This window comes from Tympanuchus pallidicinctus, unplaced genomic scaffold, assembly GCF_026119805.1.
Source record: "Tympanuchus pallidicinctus isolate F22 unplaced genomic scaffold, pur_lepc_1.0 scaffold12, whole genome shotgun sequence".
NCBI classification, from domain to species: Eukaryota; Metazoa; Chordata; class Aves; order Galliformes; family Phasianidae; genus Tympanuchus; species Tympanuchus pallidicinctus.
Window position 1 is genome coordinate 19,511,031 of NW_026294637.1, and position 11,913 is coordinate 19,522,943.

Genomic DNA, 11,913 nt, shown 5'->3' on the forward strand with positions numbered 1-11,913 from the left:
TGGTGACCGAGGACCAAGCTGGGGGATGTGACTGCCACTTCCCCTTTGAATATTCAACTGACAGCAAAGTTCAGCATGTGTCATACAGGCTGACAGAGACGCAGAGAGGACACTGACACGACTAGCCAGAAAGGCTGCCCTGAACAAGGGCTGCCTTCAACAACACTCACACAGAGGACTTATGTAAATGCAGACATTTCCTCCTCTCTGGCTGGTGGCAGTAGAAGTTCACTAGTGAAGACATACACACAGCACTCTCTAGGTTCACAAGCACAGACATTCACATATACTTCAAGGTGCATGGCCCCTTTGTCCATCCAGCACTCCCTGCCAGATCCTGGAGTACCTCCATGGCCCTTCTCTCTGCTCAGCACCCCAACTGGATCCCAGGCCCTCTGAAGTGGGTACACTGCATGGGTCACCTACTCACTGACCAGATCAGCTTGAATTTCACTTCTGCTCAGACCAAAGGCCCCAGATACTTGCTGACTGGTCTAGCTTCATCTTTTGCAGGGAGAAAATTAGAAAAGCCAAAGCCCAGCTAGAACTGAACTTAGCCACCAAGGTGAAGGACAACAATAAATATTTCTAAAAATACATCAACGGTAAGAGGAGGGTCAGGGAGAGATCCATCCCTTGTTGGATTCTGAGGGCAACATAGTGACCTCAGGATAAGGCTGAGGAACTTAATGCCTTCTTTGCCTCAGTCTTTAATAGTAAGACTTGTTACTCCCTGGGCACAAAGCCTCTTATACTGGTAGATAGGGATGGGGAACAGAATACGCACTGCATAATCCATGAAGGATTGGTTTGGACCTACTCTGAAAGCCGGACACTCAAAGTCCGGCTCTCAGAGCTGGAAAAACAGGAAAAACAAGTCCATGGGCCCAGATGGGTTGCACCGTGGGGTGCTGAGGGAGTTGATGGATGCGGTTGCCAAGCCACTCTCCATCATCCTACAACACTCCTGGCTACCGGTGGACTGGAGACTGGCAAATGTGACACCCATCTTCAAAAAGGGCTGGAAAGATGATCCTGGTAGCTACGGACCTTTCAGTCTCACCTTGGTGCCGGGGGAGGTTATGGAATGGATAATCTCGGGAGCCATCGTGGACCGGTTAAGGGTCAACCAGGGGACCAGGCCCAGTCAGCATGGGCTTACCGATGATAGATCCTGTCTGACAAACCTGATTTCATTCTATGACAAGGTGACTCGCTTAATGGATGAAGGTAAAGCTGTCAATGTGGTCAACCTGGACTTCAGTAAAGCCTTTGACACTGTCTCCCCAGCATTCTCATGGAGAAACTGGCTGCCCACAGTTTGGATGGATGTATGGTCTGCTGGGTGAAACACTGGCTGGATGGCCGGGCCCAAAGAGTTGTGGCCAGTGGAGTTAAATTCAGTTGGCAACCAGTCACGAGTGGTGTGCCCCAGGGCTCAGTGCTGGGGCTGCTTCTATTCAACATCTTTATTAATGATCTTGACGAGGGGATTGAGTGCACCCTCAGTAAGTTTTCAGACACCACCAAGCTGGGAGGTGTGAGAATCCTTCTTTGTTTTTTGGCTCAAAGCTTGCTTCCTGAGGTATTTCTTTTGATAAGACTCTGATTGATTTGTTAAGGAGGCAAGTGATGGGTGCTACCATGTGATAATCAACATCACTTTGTGGACATTTGAAAGCACCCTCCTCCAGAGCTGCTTGCCTCTGGAAGAATGCTCAGGAGTGTTTAGTGGCAGAAGATCTGGCCTGCGACTAAATAGCTCCAGCTTGGTATGGGAAAATTGGGGAATGATACCACCGTGTCCTGTGAAAAACAGGCTGCAGGTGGGCATCCCTGCTCCCTCTTATCTACTGGCAAGGCCCAGGAACAAAGGAGTTTCTGCTGAGATCCCAGACTCAGAAGCTGCCACTCCAAGGAGAGCTGATCCAAACACTTTGGATTTGATCTGTCACTCCAAAGAGAGCTGACTTGACCATTTTGGACTTAAGTAAGTTGGTACTACCATTGAAATAACTTGGTACTACCATTGAAAAGGGGCCATCATTGCTGTGGGCACCATTGTTGTCAACCAAACAACTACACCCAACAGGTCACCACTACTGAAGATCAACGACTGAACTACAAACCACGCTGGACCCATGGTGGTGACTATCTCCCTCTTGCTTCCTATAAAGACTCCTTGCTTCTTCTTTCCTATCTTTTCTATCACCCTCCTTCCCTTCCCCATTACTCTAATTCATAATAGTGTCCGTCCTCCCCTTCCCATCTCCCTAAGTAAGAGTTGTAGTAAACTGTTTGGACCAACATTTGAACTGTTGCTTCTTAATCTCACGCCGCATATACAGACATTAAAGAACCTTCTCTCCCTCCTACAAATTGGAGTGAGACAGAAGGGAGTGCTGATCTGCCAGAGGGGAGAAAGGCACTACAAAGTGACCTGGATAGACTGGATTGATGGGCCAAGGTTAACTGTATGAGTTTCAATAGAGCCAAGTGTCGGCTCCTGCATTTTCCTCACAACAACCCCAGGCAACCCTACAGGCTTGGGGAGGAGTGGCTGGAAAACTGATGGAAAGGGACCTTGGTGAACAGTTGGCTGAATGTGAGCCAGCAGTGTGCCTGGGTGGCCAAGAAGGCCAATGGCATCCTGGCTCGTATCAGGAATGGTGTGGTGAGCAGGACCAGGGAAGTCATCCTGCACTGCACTGCACTGGTGAGGCCTCACCTTGGGTGCTGCGTTCAGTTTTGGGCACCTCAATACAGAAAGGATGTGGAGGTGCTGAGCAGGTCCAAAGAAGGGCAACAAGGCTGGTGAAGGGCTTGGAGAATATGGCCTGTGAGGAGAAACTGAAGGAACTGGGGCTGTTTAGTCTGGGGAAGAGAAGGCTGAGGGGAAACCTGATTGCTCTCTTCCAATATCTGAAAGGTGATTGCAGTAAGAGTGGGGTTGTTCACTTCTCACTGGCGATAGGTGACAGGACGAGGGAAAATGGCCTGAAGTTGCACAAGGGAGGTTTAGGTTGGATATCAGGAAAAACTTCTTTACAGAAAGGGTTGGTAAGAACTGGAATAGGCTTCTCACCATCCCTGGATGTGTTTAAAAACCGTTTGGATGTGGTGCTCGGGGACTGATTTAGTGGAGGGTTGTTAGAGTTAGGGTAGGATGGTGAGGTTGTGATTGGACTTGATGATATTTAACATCCTTTCCAACCTGAGTAATTCTATGATTCTACTGTATGCTTTGCTGGCTATTCCAGTTTAAAATTTTGCTACTGAATACACACATGCACTCTTTGCATATCAGACAGGAGAAGGTACAGACACTTGCCCCCCCAGCAGCTAGCACCATGCACAAGGGGTGTGACCCACAGCTCAGCTTCAGCCACTGGTTTCAGCCCCACACTTGCCTCATTTGTGCTGGTGCCCCCCAGCAGCTGCTTTGGAAGCACATACCTTTCCTGCCCTAGTGGACAGGAGTAGGGAAGTCCACTTGAGTAGTGGACATCATAGGCCGGAGCTTCCTACACCCTGATCTGACTCCAGTAGCTAGTATCCAGTCCACTCATGCCAATCCTCTCAGGGCTGGTGATCTGACCGATTTTAAATATACACTATGTGACAAATAAATGTGACAGAGATTCTTGAGTTACAAACCCTGATGTTTTATATAAACCAAAACCAGGCATACAAAACGGATCAAACAAACCACACTCAAACAAATTTTCTCACTTTCTTTATTTGTAGATGAGAGAGTCTAGATAACTACCTGGGTTGTAAACATCTACAAGACAGATGAAAAAACTGAAAGTAATCTAAAACATAATATTGGTAAAGAACTGGTTTATCCACTATAAGCTGAGTTTCAATTTATTCTGAATTTCAGCTGTAAAGAGATCAAAAAAAGATAGGTAGTCAAGAAGATACTAAGTGCAATAATACATTAATTCATGTCTTTATTTTGCTTACTTTACAGAGTTCACTACATATTCTTTCTCGGTACTACCTCTCACCCCAAATTGATAGCAAGACTCTCCACACATTTTGTATTTCTCCTTATTTATTCTTTCTATGTACAATGTCGTATTCTCAAGTTGTACTAAAAATTAGCTTTATCCATATGCCATGAAGTTTTATCTGGACCTTTAAATCATCAAGGACTATTTCATTTTATTTTTGAAGTACTAATCAACTATCTGAAACCCAGTAGTGTACTTGTCTTTTTTTGCAGAGTTTTCTTTACTTCTTCATTTCTCAGGCTATAAATAAGAGGATTGACCAGGGGAGTGAGAATAGTATAAAATATAGAGAAGACTTTGTTCAGAGATATTTGAATACCGTGATGAGGAAGGACATAGACAGCTAATATTGACCAGTAAAAAAGTAACACCACAATAAGATGTGAAGAACAGGTGGAAAAGGCCTTTTTCCTTCCAGTGGAAGAAGGAATTCTCATGACTGTAATAATGATGTAGAGATAGGATGAGAAAGTCAAGAGAAATGGAGGCAGGGAGCATCCACCTGCCACAAAAGAAGTGACAAGTCCCACCATGTGAGTGTCACTGCAGGATAGTTTCATCATTGGAAAGGAGTCACAGAAGAAATGTTCAATTTCATTAGGGCCACAGAAATCTAAGTTTGAGATTAGGAATGTTAATATAGAATTAGACAGAAAACCACTTATCCAAGATGCAGCACCTAGCTGGAGACAGAGCTTGTGGTTCATAAGGAATAAATAGAGCAAGGGTTTGCACACTGCTAGGTACCTGTCATAAGACATCACTGCTAGGAGATAACATTCTGCAGCTGCCAAGCAACCAAAGAAATAGTACTGTGTAAAACATCCGACAACTGATATTCTTCTGTCTCCACTCAGATAACTGAGCAACATTCTTGGCAAGATGTTTGAGCTGTAGCAGATATCTAAGCAAGCCAAATTGCCCAGGAAGAAGTACATTGGGATGTGAAGAGACTGATTAGCCATCACCAGTGCAATGATGAAGGTGTTCCCTGTTATGGTCATAATATAGGTTGTCAGGAACATTAGGAAGAGAAGATAATCCAGCTCAGGGCCATTTCCAAATCCAAGGAGAATAAACTCTGTAACAACCGTTTTGTTTTTCCATTCTTGTTTTGACATAACTTTTTTTTAGTGATAACAAAGGAAATTCTGCATGCTGCGTTGCTACTGCTGAAATGCACCACTCACTGCCTCATTGTGATCACATCCACTGTTTGGTCTCCGCAAATGTTCAGCAAGCATTGATGAATGTCAATAGATAATTTTTTTTCTGTATGGAGGAATTCAGTGACACACTTTTGCTTTGTATGCACTTTCATGCGCTGTGGTTTAACCTGGCGGGTAGCTCAGCAGCACACACTCATTCACTCACTCCCCCACTTCCCAGTGGGATGGGGGAGAGATTCGGGAAAGAAAAAAGTAGAACTCATGGGTTGATATAAAACTATTTTCTAAGATAAAGAAAAGGAAAAAGATAATAGTTAGGATTATATATATTTGTATATATTGATAAATGTGTATAACAACTGACGCACAAGTAATTGCTCACACCCCCCAACCACTGCCCAGCTAAGCCCCTGAGCAGCACAAGAGCCAGATGAACTTCCACTATTTTCAAAGCTCTTTCCACATGATGTCATATGGTATGGAATGTCCCTTTGGCCAGTTTAAGTCAGTTGTCCTAATTCTGTTCCTTAGTCCGTTCACTGAGAATGGCCTCAGCTCTCTACAACACCACTTAACATTGGTGTGTTATCAACACGCTTTATTCATGCCATCAGTTTTTGCCTCCATTTCTAGTCTACAGAGAGAAGAGAGTGCTTTGGACTGCAATCCATTCAGCATGTTTTCTAAATCTACTTTGTACGAGCTAAATAATTTACTGACATACTGTTTTCTTTCCACTGGTAAGAACAGGAGTTTAGATATTAACTCAGAAGTCATAACTTCCTTTCTGATCTTGCTTACCACCTGCAGGCACTACAAAGAGATTACTAGGCACTGTAACAGTAAAGGCTATGCGAGGACACCCATCTAGTAACTTAAATCTGGAATACTTACGATAGTATATCTTTTTAAGACTTAACATTTCTTTCCACATATTTAATATAAAATTTCCTATTAAAATCTTATTAATTCAAAACCCTGATACTTAACTTAATTGACAACATCAGACAACTGAAACTGTGGAAAGTGTGTCTCATTTCTGCGCCAACTAACACAGATTTCAGACCAGTACTGTTTCTTACCTGGAAGGGCAGGAATGTCAAAATCCCTTTCAACAGACTTTCATTTCCCAGGGTTTGGATTCCAATTTTTTTTTTTTCCCCCCAGAAATTTTATCTTCACATGGAAAACAACAACAACAAAAACAAAAAAGAATTACATATCTCTGCTTAGCAAAGACCTCTCCATGCCCACGAATTTTAATGTTTTAATGTTTTCCTCTTTTTAAATTAACAGCATGTATAGACTATTGTTTTCCATTCTGTCAGATAGAAATGTTCCTTCCTTCACCTCATTCCTTAAAAGCCTTTTCAGAGTGGAGACTAATGAATCACCCCAGGGGTAATCAGGTAAACAAAAGCCTTAAAGAGGTTGTTGTCATGAACTTCTTTTGTACAGGTGTTAAAATCTAGAACTAACTATGACCTGCATCCAATGTCAGACAGCCACCTGAATGCCAGCCATTTCAGTGTGTCAGGATACTATTTTTTTTTCTTTTTTTTTCTTTTTTTTCCCGATAGTTTGACTGTTTTCCTAACTGACATCATAAAGAAGTCAGATTATTCCAGGTCTTGGCTTTTAATCTCAACTTTCTACCTTGCATTTAATACTCTAGTTTGTTTTACTCAGGGCTAATGAATAAACGCCTCTTGACACTGTCATTTTTTATGTTCATACATGTATTCTCTGGGAAACAAACAGAGGGCAAATTAGATTTATTTAATATTGATTTAATAAGGACAAATAGTTCATTGAATTTCTTACAGCAAATGCTATCTCAAAGCAGAAACAACATTTTAAGCTCAAGGAGGGAAGGTTTAGGCTGGATGTGAGAGGGAAGTTCTTTACAGAGAGAGTGATGAGGTGCTGGAAACGGCTGCTTGGTTTGGCTGTGGTGTCCATTGCTGTAGGTGTTCAAGACCAGATTGGATGGGGTGCTGGAAAACCTGTTCTAGTTCCGGATCTGGAGGTTGGTGGCACTGCCTGTGGCAGTGGGGTTGGAACTTGGTGATCCCTGGGATCCTTTCCAACTCAAGTGGTTCTATGATTCTATGAAAATTTATTTTTGCCAGAAAAGAAATGTAGTAAGGGAAACGGAGTAGGTAGGCAGCTAAAAACAAGGACTAGTCCATGCTTTCCTTCCAGATGGAAAAAAGACCACAGTGGTCAGGCTAGGAATCTTCAAAAGGCGATGTCTAGCTGCATATTCTGTAACCTCTCTGACAGTTTTTCAAATATCTTTGTGGAAATGCCTGAAAGATGGTTGCAGTAATGGGGAGACAAGCACAGCCATGCATCTACCTGTTAAAATGTGAAAAGAAAAAAAAGAATTATGTGGAAATACAGAAACTACAACAAAGAGAAATCCTCAAAACATAGAAATTGTACCATGCAAACACCACGGGATGGAAGTGTAATCAAAGCAATACAGAATATCAACATGAAATATATTATACATATTATATTAGGCCAAGACAATTCCTCTTTACTCAGTGCAGCTCAAGCAAACCAAAAGATTGAACAGCCATGACCAATGCCCCTAATTCAGAAGGTTCTCAAGAGAAATTTGCAGGTGGATTTTGAATATTGCCAGAGAGGAGACTGCATAGCCTATCTGGGCAGCATGTTCCAGTGCTCTGTGACCCTCCAAAGAAAGAAGTTTTTCCTAATGTTCAGATGGAACTTCCTGTGCTGCAGTTTGAGCCTGTTCCCCCTATCCTGTCACTGGGCACCACCTCCTGCTCTTGACACTCACCCTTTAGGTATCTATCTGTCTATCCCTCTCAGTCTCCTTTTCTCCAGTCCAAACATGGTCTCTCAGCCTTTCCTTGTAAGGGGGATGCTGCAAACCCCTAATAATGTTTGTAGCCCTCTGCTGAACACTCTTGAGTAGTTCCCTGTCTCTTGAACTGAGGAGCCCAGAACCAGACATGTTACTCCATATGTGGTCTCACCAGGTCGTGCAGAGGGGGAAGATCACCTCCCTCGGGCCTCTAACTAGGCTCTGCACCAGTGATCACAGCCCTCTGAGCTCTGCCAAGTCAGCCAATTCTCAATTCACCTCACTGTCCACTCCTTTGTCCTACGCTCTCTAAGCTCATCTATGAAGAAGTCATGGGAGACAGTGTCAAAAGTTTTGCTGATAGTAGTCCTCCGCTACCCTTACTGTGAAGACCTTTTTCCTCATGTCCAATCTTGTTCTAGTTTGAAACCATTTCTCCTTGTCCTGTCACAACAGACCCTGCTAAGAGTCTGTCCCCTTCTTTCTTATAGCTCCCCTTTAGACACTGAAGGGCTGCTATCAGGTTTCCTTGGAGCCTCCTCCAGGCTGAAGAGCCCTGAAGAGGTGTCTCAGCCTCATCTCCTTGTAGGGGAGATGTTCTGTCCCTTGGGATGTTTTTGTAGCCCTCCTCTGGATGTACTGCAACAAATAGAAGACCACCAGACTGGTCAAGCATTATGTCCTCTCGGTGAATCCATGTTGACTATTCCTGATAACCTTCTTTTCTTCCAGGATCATGGAGATAAGCATCCAGAATCAACCATTTCTTTACCTTCCCAGAGACAAAGGTGAGTCCGACTGGCCTGTAGTTACCTGGGCTCACATTCTTACCATTTTTGAAGACTGGAGTAAGATTGGCTTTCTTCAAGTCTTCAGGTAACTCTCTTGTTAACCTGAAGACTTGTTACCTGAAGACTCTCCACGACCTTTCAAAAAAATGATAGAAAGTAGTTTGGCAATCACTTCTCCCAGAGAAGCCCTGGTGGAAGCAACCCAGACTTATGCAGGTTAATATTGACGACATATCAAGAGTTTTAGTTTCTGTGACTTTTTGAGGCCGGGCCATACAGATACAAACTATGGGAGGTCATTTCTACAGCAAGCACGTGGTATTGATGTGGAGATTTAGCCAGTCAGAAGGAGAGATGATTGGCAACACCAATGTTCACAAATCCATGGGACCCGATGGGATTCATCCACGGGTGCTGAGGGAGCTGGCAGAGGTGATTGCTGAACCGCTTTCTGTCATCTTTGAGAAGTCTTGGAGGACGGGGGAGGTGCCTGAAGACTGGAAGATAGCCAACGTCACCCTGGTCTTCAAAAAAGGCAAGAAGGAAGACCCCGGCAATTATAGGCCAGTCAGCCTCACCTCTGTCCCTGGAAAGGTGATGGAACAGCTTGTATTGGATGTCATCTCCAGACAACTGGAAGAAGAGGAGGTTATCAGGAGTAGTCAGCACGGGTTCACAAGGGGGAGGTCGTGCTTGACCAACCTGGTAGCCTTCTATGATTTTGTCTCTGGCTGGGTGGACAGGGGCAGAGCAGTGGATGTAGTCTACCTTGATTTCAGCAAGGCTTTTGATGCTGTCCCCCATGACATCCTTATAACAAAGCTGAGGAAGTGTGGGATGGATGAGTGGACAGTGAGGTGGGTTGAGAACTGGCTGACTGACAGAGCACAGAGGGTCGTTGTTGGTGGTGCAGAGTCTGTTTGGAGACCTGTAAGCAGCGCTGTTCCTCAGGGGTTGGTGCTGGGTCCAGTCTTGTTCAACATCTTCATCAACGACCTTGATGAGGGGATAATGGCCACCCTCAGCAAGTTTGCTGATGATACGAAGTTGGGAGGATTGGCTGACACGCCTGAAGGCTGTGTTGCCATTCAGCAAGACCTGGATAGGCTGGAGAGCTGGGCAGAAAAAAACCGGATGAGGTTTAACAAAAGCAAGTGTAGAGTCTTGAATCTGGGGAGGAATAATTCCATGCACAAGTACAGGTTGGGGGATGAGCTGCTGGAGGGGAGCTCTGCGGAAAGAGGCCTGGGTGTCCTGGTGGACGACAGGTCGGCCATGAGCCAGCAGTGTGCCCTTGTGGCCAAAAGGCCAATGGCATCCTGGGGTGCATTAAAAAGAGCGTGGCCAGCAGGTCGAAGGAGGTGATCCTCCCCCTCTACTCCGCCCTGGTAAGACCTCATCTGGAGCACTGCGTCCAGTTCTGGGCTCCCCAGTACAAAAAAGACAGGGATCTCTTGGAAAGAGTCCAGCGGAGGGCCACAAAGATGGTGAAGGGCCTGGAGCATCTCTGCTATGAGGAAAGGCTGAGTGAACTGGGTCTGTTCAGCCTTGAGAAGAGAAGACTGAGAGGGGACCTGATCCAGGTCTACAAATATCTAAGGTGTGGGGGGCAGAATGGCGAGGCCAGACTGTTTTCAGTGGTGAGTGGAGACAGGACGAGGGGAAACGGCTGGAAACTGCAGCATAGGAAGTTCTGCACAAATGTGCGCAAGAACTTCTTTACAGTGAGGTGACGGAGCACTGGAACAGGCTGCAGGGAGGTGGGGGAGTCTCCTTCTCTGGAGATGTTCAAGACCTGCCTGGATGCCGACCTGTGCGACCTGCTGTAGGGAACCTGCTTTGGCAGGGGGGTTGGACTCGATGATCTCTGGAGGTCCCTTCCAACCCCTACAATTCTGTGATTCTGTGATTCTGTGATTTATTTGGAAAAAAAACACACCTAGATGTTTTTGATTAAGTTCAAATTGGCCTATTAAATACACACACACACACACACACAAAACCTAACAACTTGGAAAACAAAGATGAAAACTATCTAAAAAATAATTCTGAATGAACTGAATGCATATTTGTCACATTTTCTCCTTATTTAGGCTACTTTTAAGTCAAAAGCCACAAGAAGAGTAAATGTCCTGCGTTGAATTGAGCCTCTTACAGGAATTGAGGAGTCAGTGCAGTGCCACAGACGTGTCTCCCACACACCATCCCAGCCTTTTCCTCATGTCTACCCCGACCCTCTGCTGATGCATCTCCATGCCGTTGCTGTGCGTCCTGTCAAGGTCAGCACAGAGCAGAGATCAGCATTGCACCTACAAGGAGCTGCAGCCACCACGAGGGAGTCACAGATCACCGTGAGGAGCTGCTGGCCGCCGTAAGGAGTAGTGCCAGCTGCTGGAGTCAGTACAGTGAAGGCAGTGGGTGAACTGTGCACCACTGAGGGGGGTGGACTTTGGGGGGTGGTGTTTCAGGGAACTGGTTGAGGTTTAGTGATGGGGAAGAGGGTATGATGCTGAGAATGGGAGATCATATATCCACTGAGTGGAGCAGAAGGGCAGGGTTGGGACTAAAGGTGGAGAGATATCACGTCACCTGGGAGATGATGCTCTTCAGCTGTCCATTCCCAGAAAGTGGGGGGAAAGGTTTGTGGCAAGTGGAAGTTCTGGAGCTGCAAGAGCAGTCTGTGAAGCAGCACTACAATAATGGCGTCTGGTGGGGATCTAGTTGAGGGCAGGAGAGACCACATGGAAAAGTTGGGTACTGCCTCTGTGAGGCTGGGCTGCTGGGGGTCTATGGGTTAGGGCAGAGGTTTTATCAGGAAATCTGAGGTTAAGGGCTGTGTTTCAGGACTGAGCAGCAGTGTATGAGGCTTATGAGCACAAGGGAGGAGAGTAGTCCAAAGGCTGGGACAGCAGTGATGTGTAGGCCAGGCTGATACCAACGGTGTGCCTGTGGACCTGGCAGTTATGGGACAGTAGTCACAGAGGTTGTTCTCAAAGAGAAGATATGGTAGGGTTGTACTGTGACAGGGAGGTCTGTCCCTTTAACAGAGCCTTGGCTTGTTTTGGCTGCAGCAGCAAGGAGAGCAGGAGGGA

At 45.4% G+C, this 11,913-nt stretch overlaps 1 protein-coding gene across 1 annotated transcript; it reads right to left on the bottom strand.

Annotated features, from left to right (window-relative positions):
• Positions 1-4,192: 4,192 nt before the first annotated feature.
• LOC128075534 (olfactory receptor 1020-like) lies at positions 4,193-5,140 on the bottom strand. The gene has a single exon (XM_052672371.1). It carries the CDS (start codon positions 5,138-5,140, stop codon positions 4,193-4,195), a length of 948 nt encoding a protein of 315 aa, XP_052528331.1.
• Between the last annotated feature and the right edge of the window lie 6,773 nt (positions 5,141-11,913).

What these genes read in the sequence shown, in the direction of transcription:
- LOC128075534 (XM_052672371.1), bottom strand. Translation starts at nt 5,140, where the DNA reads ATGTCAAAACAAGAATGGAAAAACAAAACGGTTGTTACAGAGTTTATT.